We start from the raw sequence: 19,449 nt of genomic DNA, 5'->3' as shown, positions 1-19,449 counted from the left end.
CACCTTCAGTCTGTTCCTGCATCCTTCCTGTTGGCTTTTCCTCCAGAACTTTTGTCTTTTTGATTAAAGCCTTTCCCCTCTCCAGCCCATACCTCACTCTGCTGATCCAATCATCATTCTAAAATTATTCTGTGTGCATGCGTCACTACTTCTCAAAAACCTCCAATGGTTACTCAGTCCTTTCAAGCAAAAATTTCTGACCATTAGCTTAAGAAACTCCATCAGCACTCTCTCTTTGGCTCTTTCAATCAGTAAAGCAATGGTATTTACTGAGTAACTAATGAGAGTTTATGCACTGTTTTAAACCCTCAGGAGAGTACAAGAGAGGACACATATTCCCTGACTTCAAGGAACTTGCAATTTAAAAGGGGAAACACATGAAACCTATTTTCAGATGGTAAAAGCTGGAAGAATAGGGACATATTTCTCCTACTGTGCCTCAACTCACACTCTTAATTTCTCCCCCATTCCCAGCCCCCTGATTACTATACCTTCCTGAAATCCCCTTTCCCTTCATATCGCAGAGATGTTTTCCCCAACCCCAAAGCCCTTCTGAAATCCCACCACCTCCAGAAAGCTTTCCCTGATTAGTTCTGTTTTTCTCCAAGTTATATTCTTTTAACTGAGACCACAGCACTTTTGTACCACCTCAGGCATTGAGGTGTAAACATAGGGTATGTTTTGAGTTGCACACTCTACTATTTAAAGACATCTTCCTCCTACCTAGATTTTTTGGTATCTGTTTCACTTATTAAACTGCAAGCTCCTGGAGAGGGAGGATCATGACTATTAATTCTACTGTACTCTCTCAAGTGCTTATACAGGGCTCTGCCCACAGTAAGTGCTCAGTAAATAATGCTATCTGATTTCAAGGAGGAAAAAAAAGAATTCTAGCTCCTAGAAATATAAAATAAGTTCCCAGGAAGTAAAAGGGCTGGCTCACTGCCTTTTACAATAGTAAAGGGTGATTCTGGATGGAGGCAAGATCACAGAGGTCTTGTGGTCCCTCAAAGAAGGGCTTAAAACAGTGCCCTGAGAAGCAGCATGGCTTAGTGGATAGAGAACAGACCTGTTAGAAGATTACAGGCTCTAATCCCGACTCTGCCACATGCCTGCTGTGTGACCTTGGGCAAGTCACTTCACTTCTCTGAGCCTCAGTTACCTCATTTGTAAAATGGGGATTGAGACTGTGAGCCCCACCTGGGGCAGGGACTGTGTCCAACCCAGTGCTTAGTACAGTGCTTGGCAGATAGTAAGCACTTAACAAATACCACAATAATTATTATTACTCAATAAATGCTACTGATTGACTGGAAGATTGAGTTTGGTGGTGGGGTTGCAGGGCGGGGGGGGAGACATAGAAAAAAGATCTCTCTCATCTTCTGGTGGAACTGAGTGAAGAATGTTGGCTTGCTCCATCACTAAGGAACACGCTCCACATGGTAAGCTTGTCTCACCTAATTGAACTCTTAGCAAAAACCTAGACGAGAAAAATATATGGGTTGGTCTTAAACCTCTATTTAAGATACCCCAGACAGTAAGCTCGCTGTGGGCAGGGGACATATCTGCCAACTTTATGTTGTACTCTCCCAAGTTCTTAGGACACTGCTCTGCACATGGAAAGCACTCAATAAATATGACAGATTGACTGACCCTCTTGCATTCTTTTCACTCTCCAAAAGGGCCCTTGAGCAAAGTAGCCCTTGTCTCACAAAACAAGTGAGTTTAAGAGAAGGAAGTTCTCCAGAGCTCACAACAAACTGAGCACAGAAAAGAAATGAGGCACACCTGGGCACTACACTCATTCACCCCACACATCCAATCCGTCACCAAGACCTGCCAGTCTCACCTTTATAATATTGCCAAGATCCGCCCTTTCCTCTCCTTATCTTACTGGTACAGGCTCATAATTTCCCGGCTGGATTACTGTGTCAGCCTTCTCTCTGATCTCCCTTCCTCCTGTCTCTCCCCGCTCCAGTCTATTCTTCATTCCGCTGCCCAGCTCATCTTCCTGCAGAAACACTCTGGGCATGTCACTCTCCTTCTTAAAAACCTCCAGTGGTTGCTGATCAACCTCCGCACAAAACAAAAACTTCTCACTCTAGGCTTCAAGGTTCTCCATCACCTTGCCCCTTCCTATCTCTCCTCCCTTCTCTCTCTACTGCCCACCCCGTAGGCTCCGTTCCACTGCCGCCCACCTCCTCATTGTCCCCCATTCTTGCCTATCCCGCCGTTGACCCCTGGCCCATGTCCTCCCGCTGTCCTGGAATACCCTCCCTCCTCACTTCTGCCAAACTAATTCTCTTCCCCTCTTCAAAGCCCTACTGAGAGCTCACCTCTTCCAAGAGGCCTTCCCTGTCTGAGCTTCCCCTTTTCCCTCTGCTCCCCCTGCTGCCTCTCTGCCTCCCCTTCACCTCCCCTCAGCTAAGCCCCCTTTCCCCCCACCCTTTCCCTCTGCTCCTCCCCCCTCTCTTCCCCATTCCTCAGCACTGTGCTCGTCCGCTCATTTGTACATATTACCCTATTTATTTTGTTAATGAGATGCATCCCCTGGATTCTATTTATTGCTATTGTTTTTGTCTGTCTCCCCTGATTAGACTGTAAACCCGTCAATGGGCAGGGATTCTCTCTGTTGTCGAATTGTACATTCCAAGCGCTTAGTACAGTGCTCTGCACATAGTAAGTGCTCAATAAATACTACTGAATGAATTAATGAATTAACATAAGTGGTTCTGGGTGTAAATGTCAAGGCAGTCACTATTTGCCAATTTCAATTCTGCCTGGAGTCTCATAAGAATAATATTTATTAAGCACTTACTATGTGTCAAGCACTTTTTAAAGCACTGGGGCAGATATCAACTAATCAGGTTGGACCCAGTCCCTGTCCCATATGGGGCTCACAGACTTATTCCCCATTTTACCAATGAGGTAACTGAGGTACAGAGAAGTTAAGCGATTTTTCCAAAGTCACACAGCAGGCAAAGCGGCAGAGCTGGGATTAGAACCTAGGTCTTTCTGACTCCCAGGCCCTTGCTCTACCCACTAGACCAGGCTGCTATTCTATTCACCTCTCCCCAACAGTGCAGTCACCATATGTACAATATGGGTACATACACAAACGAGAGTTACCAGAGGGGAAAACCAGCTCTTGGCCCAGAACTCAGGGGCCTATGTGTTTAGCCCGCTACTGCTTCTACTGAAACAGAAGCAGGAGAAAGAGGATTCAAAGAACCCTCACAAGAAAAAAAGTTAAAGGCACAAGTTGCCAGATGAAGCAGACCAAATGCCTAACTTTGAGATTGGTCTGGTGTAGCTGGAGCAGCAGTGGAGTCCATGGTGATACAGGGTAGAGTGGGATGCGGATGCCTGTGGCTTCATTTCCTCACACTGAGTCCCTATGGAACTTAGGAAAACAGAACATTTTCATGGCTGGGTTAGAGATTGGAAGGAAGTGGGAGGGCAATCAGTGACTACAAATCTAGGTCCCAAAAGCCTAGCAGCAGCCGTGGTAGCTCTCCAGCTACGCAGTATGGGAATCACACTAAGTCTACCCGATAACCCTTAGATACCATTTACAACGGTTAATAACTATATCTGAAGCTTAATTGGGCCTGCATTAATTGATTTTACCCCTGCAGAGATGTTTTTATCACCATCAGGGTCTATTAGCCCTCTCACGTCTCCTGGTTGTTTCATTTGTAGGCGTAAAAATGATTCATATACCAAAGGATATTAAACCAATTAGGGTGGCTAATTACGGTGTGTTGGGAAGGGTAGTTAACTCTTTTCCAAATTACTTGGATTAATGATGAATGCTCCCACCTAGTAACTGATGAACAATCAATTATTGAGGTCACACATATGCTCTATTCTAAATCTAGTTTAATGGAGGAGATTCACAAATTTGTCTCTCTAGCCCCAATTTCTCAACTCACCAGCAATCCCGCATAATGCCTCCAAGACTTCTCCATTTTGGATGTCCCACTAGCTCCTCAAATTTAATGTCTGAAGCCAAACCATTCATCTTCCCTTCTAAACCACTCCTCATCTTAACTTTCCTATCTCTGTCAATAGACCATCATCCTCCCTGTGGGAGAAGCCAGCAATGTCAGGATTATAAATCACTCCTCAATCTCCTTCTTTTCGTCCAACTGGTCTACTGCCAAATTCTTCTAGTTCTTCTTCTAAGATATTTCCTATATCCACTTAGAGAGCTAACACTTCGGTACAAGCCTACGTCATATTAAGGCTAGAGTACTTTATCAGGCTTCCCATTGGTCTCCCTGTTTCCCACCTCTTCCCCCTCCTATCTATATTCTTCAGAGTTGCACAGATTATTTCCATGAAGGGTCATTCGGCTCTCATCTCTCTCTGCTCCTCAAATCCCCTCACTGGCTCCGTGTCCCTCTGCAATCTGCCAAAATGCCTCATAATTGGCTTTATGGCCATCCAGAAATTTCATCTGCTCAATAAATCCATCAACAGTATTGCTGAGCAGTTACTCTGTGGCTAGCACAGAACTAAGCACTTAGGAGAATATAATAGTTTGTAAACCCAAATCAGTGTGGTCTAGTGGATAGACCAAGGGTCTGGGAGTCAGAAAGACCTGAGTTCTAATCCTGGCTCTGATAGGAATCTGCTGTGATCTTGAGAAAGTCACTTAACTTCTCTAGGCCTCAGTTACCTTATCTGTAAAACAGAGATTAAGACTGTGAGCCCCATGTGGGATATAGACTGTTTCCAACCAGCTTCCCCTGTATCAGTACTTAGTACTGGAGAAGCAGCATGGCTCAGTGGAAAGAGCACGGGCTTTGGAGTCAGGGCTCATGAGTTCGAATCCCAGCTCTGCCACTTGTCGGCTGTGTGACTGTGGGCAAGTCACTTAACTTCTCTGTGCCTCAGTTCCCTCATCTGTAAAATGGGGATTAAGATTGTGAGCCCCACGTGGGACAACCTGATTCCCCTATGTCTACCCCAGCACTTAGAACAGTGCTCGGCACATAGTAAGCGCTTAACAAATACCAACATTATTATTATTATTACTGCCGGCATTTGGTAAGTGCTTAACAAATACCATTTAGAAATAAAAGATCCCTGCCCAAAAAGAGTTTACAATCTAGAAGGAAAAACAGACTTTAAAATAAATTACATGTGCAGGTAATAAATTACTGTGTCTTTGTTGCTCCCAAATAAACCATCCAACTATATGTCAATTTTGACTTTCCCATTTTCATCCATTTGCTCAGACTGTTCCACCAGCTTAAATTCTTCCCCAAATCTGAGAAACCACAGTTCTCCCCATATTCATTCATTCATTCAATAGTATTTATTGAGTGCTTACTATGTGCAGAGCACTGTACTAAGCGCTTGGAATGAACAAGTCAGCAACAGATACAGTCCCTGCCGTTTGACGGGCTTACAGTCTAATCGGGGGAGACAGACAGACAAGAACAATGGCAATAAATAGAGTTAAGGGGAAGAACATCTCGTAAAAACAATGGCAACTAAATAGAATCAAGGCAATGTACAAAATAACAAAATAACCCCATTTACAAAATAAATAGGGTAATGAAAATATATACAGTTGAGCAGACGAGTACAGTGCTGAGGGGATGGGAAGGGAGAGGGGAAGGAGCAGAGGGAAATGGGGGGGAAAAGAGGGTTAAGCTGCGGAGAGGTGAAGGTGGGGTGGTAGAGGGAGTAGAGGAAGAAGAGGAGCTCAGTCTGGGAAGGCCTCTTGGAGGAGGTGAGTTTTAAGTAGGGTTTTGAAGAGGGGAAGAGAATCAGTTTGGCGGAGGTTAGGAGGGAGGGCGTTCCAGGACCACGGGAGGACGTGGCCCAGCTAAAACCTTCCTGAAAACCCACATTTTCATCATGCCTTACCCAGTTAATTTCCAGGTCCTATGCCAAAAGAACTTATCAGCACTTATGTAGCTACTTTTCTCTATCCTAATTGTACATTCACATTGATTCTATGATTTAGATTACTCTGTAAACACTTTCAAGTCTGCCTCCAAATTATGATGTAAACTCTTTGTGGACCGAAAATGTGGAGCTCCTCACAAGATGTTTTGTCTTTTTTGTCTTTTTTATGGATTTGTTTAGCACTTACTTTGTGTCAAGCACAGTTTTAAGAGCTGGGGTAGATGCAAAATAATCAGGCCAGATATGGTCCCTGTTCCACATGGGGCTCCCAATCTAAGGAGCTGCATGGCCTAGTGGATAGAGCACAGGCCTGGGAGTCAGAAAGTCATGTGTTCTAATCCTGGGCTCCACCATTTGTCTGACCTTGAGCAAGTTACTTTACTTCTCTGTGCCTCAGCTACCTCACCTGAAAATGGAGATTAAGACTGTGAGCCCCACAGTGAAGAGGGGCTGAATCCAACCCAATTTGCTTGTAATCCACCCCAGCGCTTAGTTTAGTGCCTAGTATATAGTATTTTACAAATACCATTATTATTATTATTATCATTAAGGAGTAAGCATAACAGGTGTTGCATCCCCATTTTGCAGTTGAGGAAACTAAGGCACAGAGAAGTTGTGACCTGGATAATTTAAATGGGAGGCAGGATGACTAAGTGTATAGAGCACAGGCCTAGGAATCGGAAGGGCCTGTGTTTTCTAAGCCCGGCTTCACCACATACTGTGTGACTTTGGGCAAGTCAAAACTTCTCTGTGCCTCATTTACCTCACTGTAAAATGGGGATTGAGACTGTGAGTCTCATGTGGGATGCAGACTGTATCTAACCCAGCTTGTATCTATGCCAGTGCTTAGTAAAGTTCCTCGCACATACTAAGAGCTTAACAAGTACCATAAAAAAAGTGACTTGCCTAAGGTCACACAAACGGTAAGTAGCAAAGCTGGAATTAGAACCCAGGTCCTTTGGTTCCCAGGCCCATGCTTTATCACTAGGCCATGCTGAATACCATCCTTACCAAGTGCTTAGTAGACTGCATTGCTCAGTAAGTGCTATTAATACTACTACTAACGATTCCATTACTTTGGCAATTCTCTGAAAAATCTTCTTGTTAAGTAAAACAGTTTACAATACTCCAATGCCAATGTAACCTAACATATATTTTAAGAGGAGCCCCACTAATAAGTAGCACAGTAGAGGATAACGAGCACGGGCTTGGGAGTCAGAGGACGTGAGTTCTAGTTCCAGTTCTGCCACTTGTCTGCTGTGACCTTGAGCAAGCTACTTCACTTCTCTGTGCATCGGTTACCTCATCTGTAAAATGGGGATTAAGATTGTGAGCCCCATGTGGGACAACCTCATTACCTTGTATCTACCCCAGCACTTACAAGAGTGCTTGGCACATAGTAAGTGCTTAACAAATCATTATTATTATTAAATATCAATTGAAAGGGAACACCAACCAGTTTCCTAACATTGTCACATGGAAGATAACCTATTATATACTGATACACACAGCTGTCCTCTTTATTGAAAAGAAGCCACTGATGGTGAAATTCAACTAGACAGTGTGTGGGTGGGTGTGGGTGAGAGAAGGGCAGAAGGGAGTGGGGAAAGGAGGGAAGATCAGTACAGAGTCAATAGTAATAATGATGGTATTTGTTAAGCGCTGACTATGTGCCAAGCACTGTTCTAAGCACTGGGGGAGATACAAGGTAATCAGGTTGTCTCACATGGTGCTCACAGTCTTAATCCCCATTTTACAGATGAGGTAACTGAGGCACAGAGAAGGTAAGTGACTTGCCCAGAGTCACACAGCTGATAATTGACGGGCCTGGGGTTAGAACCCACAACCTCTGACTCCCAAGCCTTTGCTCCTTCCTGTAAGCCACGCTGCTTTTCTGATTCAGTCTAGTCACTTCAGTCTAATCCAGACTTTCTGTGCATTCAATAAGACTGTTTCTTTTTGGACTGCCGTGTTCATTGTTTGCAGTGCATGATGTTATTTTTGCCTCTGCCTCCTTGTCATAAGACCCTTATAAGCAGCACAAGTGCCTTTCCTCCTGCTGTTAGGACATGTCTTTCCCTTCTTAACCCTGATGTCTAAGCAATGCTCAACTCATGGCAAGGAGACAGAAAAGTTTTAATAGTGTATTTTTGTGAATCAATCAAGGATTAAATTCTCAATGCAGCACTGAGTCATAACCAAATCAATCAATAGTAGTATGTTACACACTTACTACGTGCCGGGCACTGTACTGAGCACTGGGGTGGATAAAAGCAAATCAGGTTCAACACATTCCCTGTCCCACATGGGGCTCACAGTCTTATATATGGAATACTCACTGTGTGCAGAATGTACTAAGTGCTTGAGAGATACTTAGTATATACAATCCTTGTCCTCAAGAAGCTTAACATCTAGTAGGATTCTTCATTTGCCTTTCCTCATTCAAATCTATTTTTTAAATTTGTATTTATTAAGTGCTTACTATGTGCCAGGCACTAGTCTAAGCGCTGGGCTAGATACGAGGTAATTAGGTTGGACATAATTCCTGTCCCAGTCTTAATCCCCAGTTTACAGATGAGGTAACTGAGGCACAGAGAAATGAAATACTTGCCCAAGGTCACACAGCAGATAAAGGAAGAAGCCAGGAATTGGAACCCAGGTCCTTATAACTCCAAGGTCAATGCTCTATTTTCTCTTTTGTACCATAACCATGGTTTCTGGTCCAGTTAATAATAATGTTGGTATTTGTTAAGCGTTTACTATGTGCAGAGCACTGTTCTAAGCACTGGAGCACTGTTCTAAGCGCTGGATATTTGTGTGATCATTTTAAATCATAAATCCATGCTTGATATGCATTGTGTGTGCAAGCAAGCAGATCATTTACTATTGAGTTATTAGTGTCAAATCATTTCTATTTCTCAGTACATCCTAGGACTCAGTTGTAGAGTTAAGCGTTAGATAACACATTCCAGAGGGCGATAACCACTAATAGATGTAGCTTTATGCTATTATGGTATTTATTAAATGCTTACTATGTGTCTTACTCTGTGCCAAGTTCTAGGGTAGATGCAGAAATAATCAGATCAGACACAGTCCCTGCCTATATAGAGCTCATTATCTAAGAGTTAGGCTGATCAAGTGTTTTATCCCCATTTTACAGATGAGGGAACTAAGGAGAGCACAGAGCGTTTAAGTGCTTAATCCAAGTTCACATGGCAAGGGAATGGCAGAGGTGGTATAAAAATTTGGACCTCCTGACCTCCAGTTCTATGCTCTTTCATTCAGCTATGTTTTGGTAGTTAATATTTTAAAAGATTCAATTTGTTCAAGTCAAGCAGCATTGAATCATTGAGCTGCTTTGTTGGGGTTCCCTCAGCATGATTTATGAATCTAAAGTTCATTCGACTGGGCACCAACTAATGATCATTACAAGAAAGGAAAGTACTATTAGAGTTTCCTTTTTCATCTCAGATTAAAACAAGGGTCACTTCTCTGGTGGCCTAAATGAGTTCAGGCATCTCACAAAGTGAAGTGCATGTAGAGGAAAATTCACAAATTGTTTCTGGCTAATTATGCTTCTCTCCTAAGGGTTAAGCATAGGTATGGGTAAAAATGCAAAGATGATTGATTGATCCTCTGGGCAGCATTTAGTGGAATGTATGTAGTTATATATACAGATTTAATGTCAACAACATGAGTCTGGTACTGCTGTTGATGATGATGATGAAGTAAATTGAGTGTAGAGAGAAAGATTGTGTAAAGAAACTTTTAATGATAGGTATTTTGGTACCACTTAAATATTCGCATTTTGTGAGTAATCTGTTTCTTAACATCATAGATCAGGCTACATCATAATACATAGCTAAACCCAAGCCAAGGTGGTTACCAAAACACCCGGCCATTGAGCAGAACTTTTATTGATAAAAAAGGCAAGGGGGTTGCTGGGGGATGTGTATTACCTAGTGGAAAGATTATGGGACTGAGATAAAATTTGGGATTACATCCCAACTCAGCCAAGGAGTTACTCTGTGACCTTGGGTGAGTCACTAAACCATTCTGGGCCTCAACTGCTTATCTGTAAAATAGGGATAATACTGATTGTCTAATCGAGACTGTGAGCTCCTTGCGGGCAGGGAATGTCACTGTTTATTGTTGTATTTAGCTTTCGCAAGTGCTTAGTGTAGTGCTATGCACACAGTAAGCACTCAATAAGTTTGACTGAATGAATGATTGCATAAATAGGCATAGTAGTCCAATCTCATAGCCATGTATCTAACCTATCACATAATGCTGGGAAGTAGTGCTGTCTAGGGGAAAGAACACGCTCCTGGGAATCAGCAGTCCTAGGTTCCAATCCCAGCTCCACCACATGCCTGCTGTGTGACCTTGGGCAAGTCACTTCCCTTCTGTGTGCCTCAGCTTCCTCATCTGGAAAATAAGGATTCAAATCCGGATCTACCTCCCACTTAGACTGTGAATTCTAAATTCAACCTGATCATCTTTCATACACCTTAGCACTCAGTACAATGCTTGGCACATAGTAAGCACTTAACAAGTACCACCATTATCTTAGAAGGGCCTAATATATGCCTTAAGAATGATGATTCCCTCAGGCTGTTAGGTTGAACTGATGATTGACTGTTGAATTCTACTTTGCATAGTGGCTAAAGCATGGGCTTGGGAGTCAGAAGGTGGTAAGTTCTAATACCGGCTCCACCACTTGTCTGCTGTGTGACCTTGGGCAAGTCACTTTATTTCTTTGGACCTCAGTTACCTCATCTGTAAAATGGGGATTGGGACTGTGAGCCCCATGTGGGACAGGGACTGTGGCCACCCGATTATCTTGTATCTAACCCAGAGCTTAGTACAGGGCCTGGCATGCAGTAAGTGCTTTAGCAAATATTATTTAACAAACATCATTACCACCTCCTTTGAGGGACCATTGCCCGGGGCTGACTAGGAGCACTAACTCAGATTAATATTGCCACTGCTACTCGAAGAACCCTAGCCTTCTTCAGTTAGGTGTGGAGATCTCTGGCTAAGGATCTGTGAAAACTGCATATACCAGGGCAAATTTATTGTGTGTTACAAAAAAAAAAGTAAAAGATAGTACAATAAAAGAGTAAAAAGGGCACTGATCTCATTTGAAAAATAATGCACCAGGTAACTTGGCAAAAGAGCACTATCATTCCTGATATTTAATAAAATATTACATCTTGAATATATGTTTTTCAAAATAGAACTCATACCATTTTATATGAAGTCTCAAGAATAACATTACCAGAAATGGCTTGGACACAAAGTTTAGCCATGAAAATTTCAGCACAATTTCACATTTCCAACTGTTGCAGTTTCCATTCCTTACTCTCCTTTAACATTTACACAAAATAAAATTAAGCACTATCTCATGTAGCAATACACCAAACATGTTCATAATCCAAAAAAGTTTACTATTTGTCTTCCAAAATAAATACACCTAACCCAAACCATATTCTAAAAAATAATTCTTAAGTATGAACTCTATTTTTACATATGTATTCTTATAATTCATTAAGGTGTTACATTTCATATAAAAATAAAGAATACCAATAATAAAATTAAAAATATTGAATTTTAAATTGATTCTGATGAAAATATTAACTGCTTAATTTTAGGGTCAGTGTTTCTATGTCTTGTCCTCCTACCTTCTGTCTGGAAGAAAGTAAATTTTAACATAAGGATTCCTTGGTCTCCCATCTTCTCTAGAAGGAAGATCCTTCGCTCCCAATATCGTAACTATCAACTGATGACCAACCTTGTCATACCACAGCTTTATCTGTAAAGGAAAGTTATACATTAATCAGTTTAGAAATTTTATAATGGAGGCTAGCATGCTAGTACCTTTTAAATCTACTATAGTCATTTGGGGGCTAACAGAAGCCAATGTGTATTATTCTTATTAATGTTTCATGGTTGAAAAAAGTGAAATACTATGCAATCATAACTTCCATGAAAAGAAAAATGCCACTAAATGAGCTGCAGGAAAGTATATCATTTACGTTACAATGTTTTTAAATCAATGCAGGTTTAAAGATGAAAAGCATTAGTTCTGATTCCCACATTTTGTGTTTCATTTAAATATTTTAGATTGTTAAAAAGCCTTTTTGATACAGAATGGTCAGAAGTTCTGATACCTACTCTGCTGGCCTGGTCTCACAATACAATCACTTCTATTATAACCCATGTTCTCATTAAATGACTTGGATATAACATGATGAGAGAATACTGTGTGTCTGCTCTGGAATAATGTGATCCACAAAATGATTGGCATAGTTAGAAATAGTTGTGCATAAGTGCATGCACAGTGGCAGTCAAGGCATGATGCTCTTCTGCTTCCCAGTGGCAAGGGTACAATGCATTATTTATAACGCAATAATATATGAATTTGTACTGAAAAATAGCAGAGCAGTATTTTCAAACCATATCTCTCTGATTATCCCATTAAATTCCCACTGGATCACTAGTTGTTATACCACACTTTTTCCCCTTACACAAGGTTTTTCCAGGAACAAAACCACTGTGTTATAACAGAAATGACGGTAATCAGATATATCATATGTGATGGAAGGTTTATCTAAGGACGAACGGTCGAGCTAACTTGTGTATAACAGTTTTTTCTCTTCTCAAAATTAAAATTCCCCAGGATATAAATTTATCTATAAACTTTTCTAAAAGACAGCTAACAGTTCATTCTTAATAGCAGATAATGGAACTTAAATTTATTCTTCCTTTTTAAGAGAGGGATAGAGTTGGACTACACCCATCTGGTAGGTCAGGTAAATTCTTGGGATGCCAGACCACTGGGGAAAAACTCCAGGAGGTTGGCTTTTAGAAACTGGTGACATCATGCATGATAACCAATAGAGTATGCTTAGAAGTGGACCAAAAGAGCTAGCGCTCATCTCAACCCTTTATCCCTTCCCTGGAAAAGTACAAAAGAGAGGCAGGTTATTGGGTAAGTAACTAAATTCTCCTCAGCCCAGCCCTAGCCAAAGAACTACAACCTAAATATAACCAAGTTAGAAATTACCCCCTCTCCTAGTGAAAGCTCATTGTAGGCAGGGAATGTGTTATGTTTGTTATGTTGTACTCTCCCAAGGGCTTAATACAGTGCTCTGCACACAGTAAGTGTCTTACGAATGCGATTGAATGAATGAAAGTATTTAGATCAAGTTGCAAGCCTAGGGAGCCACAGTGGCCCAGTTCCTGTTTTGGGTCAGGGTTCAGATCTGTCTCTGGCCAAGTCTCAAACATCCAGTTTACCCAGAAGCTTAGACAAATACTGGGTGGACTAGAGAAACAAAGTTGACTTTCTGCAGTTGCAGCTTGTTTTCCTGTTTCAGATCTAAAATTGACACGTCCTTGTCCCAACCTAACAAAAGCAGTCCAGAAGATCTGTTTGGCATAGCAGGTATCAGATTTGGAAAGAAGGGCACTCCTCATCAATTTTTGTCTTCTCACGAACTCAAGAATAAATGGAGCTCCAGGTTATTTGTAACTGGAATCTATGTACGTTATTATGCCATGACATTGCGTGTCAAACCTTCTAAAAATCTTAGTCAAAACTTCTTCCTTCCAATTTACCCAAAACCATAACCGAAGATATTTGGCTCCTTAATAAGATTAGATTATTCAGAAAACGAGATGTAGAGTTTCTCAAATTAAAATGAAAAGAAATAAGATTTGGATCTGAAAATCCCCTTTACACAAAATTTAGAATTAGAGAAATAACTTATTATAAAGTCAGCTTTCTTTGTGGCTTGAATCATATACACTTGTGTTAGTAATCACATCTAGGATTATTATTGGCTCTGCTCAGCAATTTAATAAAGTTTAAATGAATAGATTTAAATATATATGCTTGAATTTATACAGAAATTCACAGAATGCTATTTACTGATTCCTTTTAAATTTGTGACATTTTTCAATTTATCTGTAATTTATTCAATGTTCTTATAAAGTTCAAATGGGAAACAAATGTATTTTATTAAATAAATGTTATTTCCTATTTTTGTATCCTTTTATAAGCTCTCCCAACTGAGAATTTCCATCAAAATTGCCACCTACATATTTTTCAATGTATTTGCCAAATTTCAGGCTTATATAATGGTTTCCAATTTTCTTGAGCATGTCTGAGCAAAGGAAGTATAAATGTAGGTTTCAGCACAAAAAAATAGTTCAATAAGAATACTTGGTAACAAAAGTGGTATTCAAAACATAAAAAACTGAAATCATGCAGCAAAGCAAAGTAAGCGCCATCTAGTCATATTAGTAAACACTATGCTCAGGACAATCTTTTTTAAGGAATATCTCATGAAAAGAGGCAAATAACTTGTACCTAAATATCAAAGTACAGGTAAGTGCAAAATCTTTTAAATAGGTTATATTATGTTATCATGTTTCAAAACACATGCCCTACAATCAAAATGCATGAAAGTCATACTCTTGTGATAGGATACAAATGCATTTGCCAATCTTCTATTTGAAGAGCTACTACTAATTGGAAAATGCAAAAAAGGACATATGCTTAAGAATGATAATGAACTATTTAAAGAGACATCAACATTAGTAAAAATGAAGTCAAACAGCCCCACCACAGCGGAATTATGCCTCTTATAGTATACTCACATGGATATGTAACATTGCCACTGTGGAATAGGTGAATTTAAATATAAAAAATCATATAAATCCATTGTAAAACTGGAAGCTAGTTGTCTCTTTAAATTTCAACTTGATATTTTTGCCCCCATGCAGACTGTACAAGTTGTTCACACAATGATATGGACTTATTAAGTATATGGTTAATATGTTAATTATGGTTTGAAGCAATACATCAAAACAATGGGAAAACAATTGTTTTCCTAGTATGCATTTTCAAAAGAAAAAAAAATTAAAACACAAGTCAATTGTCTTTCAGGCAGATAAGGCCTTTACCTGAACCCTAGGAACAAAAGGCGTTGTTCTTCTACTAAGGCTTTGGCTCTGGTAAGCAAAATTAAAGAAAAAAGCAATAAAACAAAACCAAAAAGGACAATACGCTGAAACTAAAAGACCAAAGTAAAAACAAACACACACAACTATAACCTTAAACATATCTTCACCCATGACAATACTTATCCAAAATGAACCATTTTAATGTAGTGTAAAAATTAAATTGAGAAAACTTAAAAGCATATCAAATACATAATATCCTCAGAATTCTAATTTCAGTCATGTTAGATAACAATGCTAAGCAAGGAAATGGGAAATAAACCCAGTGTTCTATTACAACCTCCAGGAGCTGAACATAGAAATCATAGCTTTTAAAAATTCACTAATCAATCCTTAGGTGCTTTAAATATTTTTTATGGTTGTTACATATATTATAGAAGACACCAAACATTAAACTGCAGTGCTGAAAAGAAGCAAGGTGAAAAATGTGAATAAAGATATCAGATAACACAATCTATAACAGCAATTATATTACAAATTTTAGCAGTCAAAATTTAAGCTGCTACAAAGTTGAATTTGGCTTACTTTTTTAATAGAGATATTTACAAAGAACACAATTCCATGCAGGAGAGACCACTATTCAAAACAGAAATAATATTGTGAAACTATTTTTTCTTTCATTTTAGTATAAAAATCTGCCTCTTCATTCTTCCAAATACCAAAAAACAATAAAAGCATCATGCATTTGGTCTCACAGATCTCTCCAGCCACAATCTATAAATGTTTTACAGCTTATGTTCATTTTTCATATAGAACATTACACAATCAACTGAGGGTGTTTTGATATAACATTCTATAAGAGTTGAAAAGTATTCCAGGTACTAGGGTGAAGTTATATAAGCTACTTTTAATATATGACACCTCTGGCATTTCTGCAACATTTCTATTTGGTAAAATATACCTTTTGAGTTTAACTTCAATTAATTTCTAAATATCTAAGGTTTTTTACTATTGACTGCAGTACTGTCTCCAGCATGTGCCTTCATGTCATAGTAAGCAATGACAAACATGTAGTAATGAAGGAAATAGGTTCAAGGCTCAAAAAAAGATTTGGATTTAAATAAGACTTTGGAAGGACTAAAGATACAAATAGGACATAGCTTGTCTGTTTTTAGTCCTTCAAAAGAGTAATAGATGTGGAAACACACATATATGAAAACATATTTACAATAATAATACATTTTAATAATAATAATGTTATTTGTTAAGTGATTATTATGTGCCAGGGACCATTTTAAGCCCTGGAGTAGATACAAGATAATCAGGTTGGACACAATCCCTGTCCCACGTGGGCCTCACAGACTTAATCCCCATTTTACAGATGAGGAAAGTGAGGCACAGAGAAGTTAAGTGCCTTGCCCAAGGTCACACAGCAGACAAGTGGCAGAGCTGGGATTGGAATCTGTGACCTTCTGACTCCCAGGGCTGTGCTCTATCTACTAGGCCATGCTGCTTCTCAACATACAACACAATAATAATAATAATCATTGTGGTATTCTTAAGTGCTCATTATGTGCTAAGCACTGCTTGAAGTGCTGGGGTAGATACAGGATAGTCAGGCTGTCCCATGTGGGGTTCACACTTTAATCCCCATTTTACAGATGAGGTAAGTGAGGCACAGAGAAGTTAAGTTTGTGCCTTGCCCAAAGTCACACAGCAGACAAATGGAGGAGGCGGGATTAGAACCCATATCCTCTGACCCCAAGCCCATGCTCGTTCCACTGAGCCATGCTGCTTCTCTATGAATGCTGATCGGGCAGAATATTAATGAAAATGAAAAACTGGCAATTATTAAAAGCAGAAACATTTTACCACAATTAATGTTACCTAAACTCTATATTTGTGTCAAAATGACCAATACCATATTAATGTAGAAAATCACACTATTAAAGTTACTGTTCAATTTCTCAAATTTTTAAGGACTGGAGGATATGGATTAGTTTGGAGAAAAACAAAGGCTGTTTGAATATTCCAATACAGAAAGACAAAAAAGGTAATTTTTGACACTGGAAAATTGTTAATATCGAGGACCCAAAATAAAGTGTCCTGAATGTTTCTTTTCATCCCTCAAAAAATTCTCTCAAAGCCACTCTCTTTTACCAAGCAGTACCTGGTCTAATGTTATTAAAACACCTTAGTCAATAAAAAAATACAGAAAATTTAAAATTCAACCTTATCCTTATCTGGACATTGTTTAAAAACAAAATAATAATAATTGAATTTATTAAGCACTTACTGCTTACTATGTGCCAAGCACCATTCTAATCACTGGGGTAGATACAAGGTTATCAGGTTGGACACAGTCCCTGTCCCACATGGGGCTCACAGTCTTAATCCCCATTTTACAGATGTGGTAACTGAGGCACAGAGAAGTGAAGTGACTTGACCAAGGTCACTTAGCAGATAAGTGGGTGGAGCCGGGATTAAAACCCACATCCTCTGACTCCCAAGTCCATGATCTCGCCACTAGGCTATGTTGCTTCCCCAAATAATCCCATAATGAATTAATTTTGACAACTATCTATGAGTGAGCCCCAATGGAGAAAGGGACTATGTGAACATAGACCAAACAGAAAATTCAATTTGTACAGTTGGGAGAGGATGGAGACAAAAATCAGGTTGTTCCTTCTATTATTCACGGGCAACATGATGCCATTAACTAACTCCTATGCCTTTTTACTCAAGACTTGGATACCCCGTATTTGGGAAAGAACACATCAGAATCTAGAAGCCTATGAATATGATGATCCTCTTGATGGACTACTTACTTCATTAGTAACATACCTTCTAGCATGGCTTCTCATACACCCTGTAAACATAGGCTCCAACTCTACTAACCAAACTGCAGCCCATAAAGTTGGGCATAAATTGAAATTCAACCCATTCTAAAATAAGGCCCAACAATGTTGACGCTTTCCTCAGCCTGATACCTAATAAAGCTCTAACTGAATTCTGGGTGGAGGGACAGCTAGAGAAGAGGTTTAGGAGACTGGAGAGAGGAGAGATCATTCCCTCGTGATGTATTACGCAGTGAGCACCTAGGGTTTGTAGATCTAGTGGCCACACCCTCACAAGAGTAACACTTGCACAGCTGCCTCAATCTGTTGCTAGAAAACATAAAATTACATCGTATATGATGTGGAAAGAACTCAGTACTGAAAGTCAGGAAACCTGGGTTTTAATCCCAGCTCCACCACTCGCTGTTCTGTGACCTTGGGGAAATCACTTAACCTTTCCATTCCTCAGTTTCCTCATCTATAAAATGGGGATTCAATTCCTGTTCTCCCTCTGCCTTAGAATATAGGACAGGGACTATGTCTGATCTGATTATACAGTATCTACCCTAGTACTTTCCTTAGCACTTGCCACATAGTAAGCGCTCAACAAGTACCTAACAATAGTAACGGTCATTCAAGTGAACTTGGCTAGCCACTATATATTGCAATCTCCTTACAGGCAGGGATCAAATCGGCTAATTCTATCGTACTCTCTCAAGGGCTTAGTCTAAGGGCTCTGCACACGGTAGATGCCCAGTAAATTATTGATTCATTAGTTGCCTGGGGCCGGATCATCATTTCCCTGGGCCTGCTTTTGGAAGGACTCAAGCCTGGCCCAAGCCCAGTCTGTCTAGGTTACTTGGAGCACAGGCTTCAGCCCAAGAAGGGTTCTAGCTGCCAAAATACGCCGATGACAGCTTCTTGGAAAACCTCCTGTCGATCCAGACTTAGTAGGACAGACCTGGAAATAATAGAGGTGATTGGCAAGAAGGTCTTTGCATTTTGGAACCCTGAGGGATCAATTCTAATGCTCTCTGGATATGACTGTTCAATCAATCAATCAGTGATACTGACAGAACACTTACTATGTTCAGAGCACTGTACTAAGCCCTTGGGAGAGTACACTACATCAGAATTAGCAGAAACGTTCCCTGCCCATAATGAGTTTACAGTCTAGAGGGGTCATAAGAAAGCTACTTACTTTCTAAACATCATTCGATAGGGATTAGATCCCTGGAACTACTAACGTAGAACTATTTATAGAATGGACTCCATAGTGTATGAACAGACAATAATAGTAAAACGTACGTTTACATGGCTATAGTACAGAATTGGGGTCACTACCTGGAACTTCGTATACTCTTAGAAAGTCAGGGTTCGAAGGTAGGTAAATTTTACTTTGAATATATCTTAATCTTTGTATCAATTATTTTTTTTTACCAAAACTTCAACTCTGAAATGTCAGCCAAATTTCAAAATGAATTCTCATTTAAGATTTGATACTGTTTATTTAAAAATTGAATCGGATTCTATTTGTGAATAAACTATGCCATTTTGATGATGAACACTAATTTGCAAAACATTACTTACTGGCCTAAAAAAAATGAATATATCTTTATCTTTCCCAAGAGGTAAATTTTGGGGGGATTTATATTTTGGCAGTAACCGTACAATCTTTAAATCAGACTTTGACAGAGTCACACTATTGGACAGACAT

At 39.8% G+C, this 19,449-nt stretch overlaps 1 protein-coding gene across 34 annotated transcripts in view; it reads right to left on the bottom strand.

Annotated features, from left to right (window-relative positions):
* RIMS2 (regulating synaptic membrane exocytosis 2) overlaps positions 1 to 19,449 on the bottom strand; it is a 695,597-nt gene that overhangs the window by 283,306 nt on the left and 392,842 nt on the right. For 22 of the 34 annotated variants that reach the window (XM_039911826.1, XM_029062342.2, XM_029062335.2 and 19 more), the window contains one exon: positions 11,610 to 11,740. In XM_039911826.1, the coding sequence (XP_039767760.1) occupies positions 11,610 to 11,740 (131 nt within the window). Of the gene's footprint in view, positions 1 to 11,609; positions 11,741 to 14,898; positions 14,947 to 19,449 lie in introns of all 34 variants that reach the window. The other 12 variants (XM_029062326.2, XM_039911827.1, XM_039911823.1 and 9 more) reach the window with 1 other exon arrangement.

Source organism: Ornithorhynchus anatinus, chromosome 4 (assembly GCF_004115215.2).
Source record: "Ornithorhynchus anatinus isolate Pmale09 chromosome 4, mOrnAna1.pri.v4, whole genome shotgun sequence".
Classification (NCBI taxonomy): Eukaryota; Metazoa; Chordata; class Mammalia; order Monotremata; family Ornithorhynchidae; genus Ornithorhynchus; species Ornithorhynchus anatinus.
Note: the sequence above shows the minus strand (reverse complement) of the source record. Positions and strands in the feature narration are given on the sequence as shown.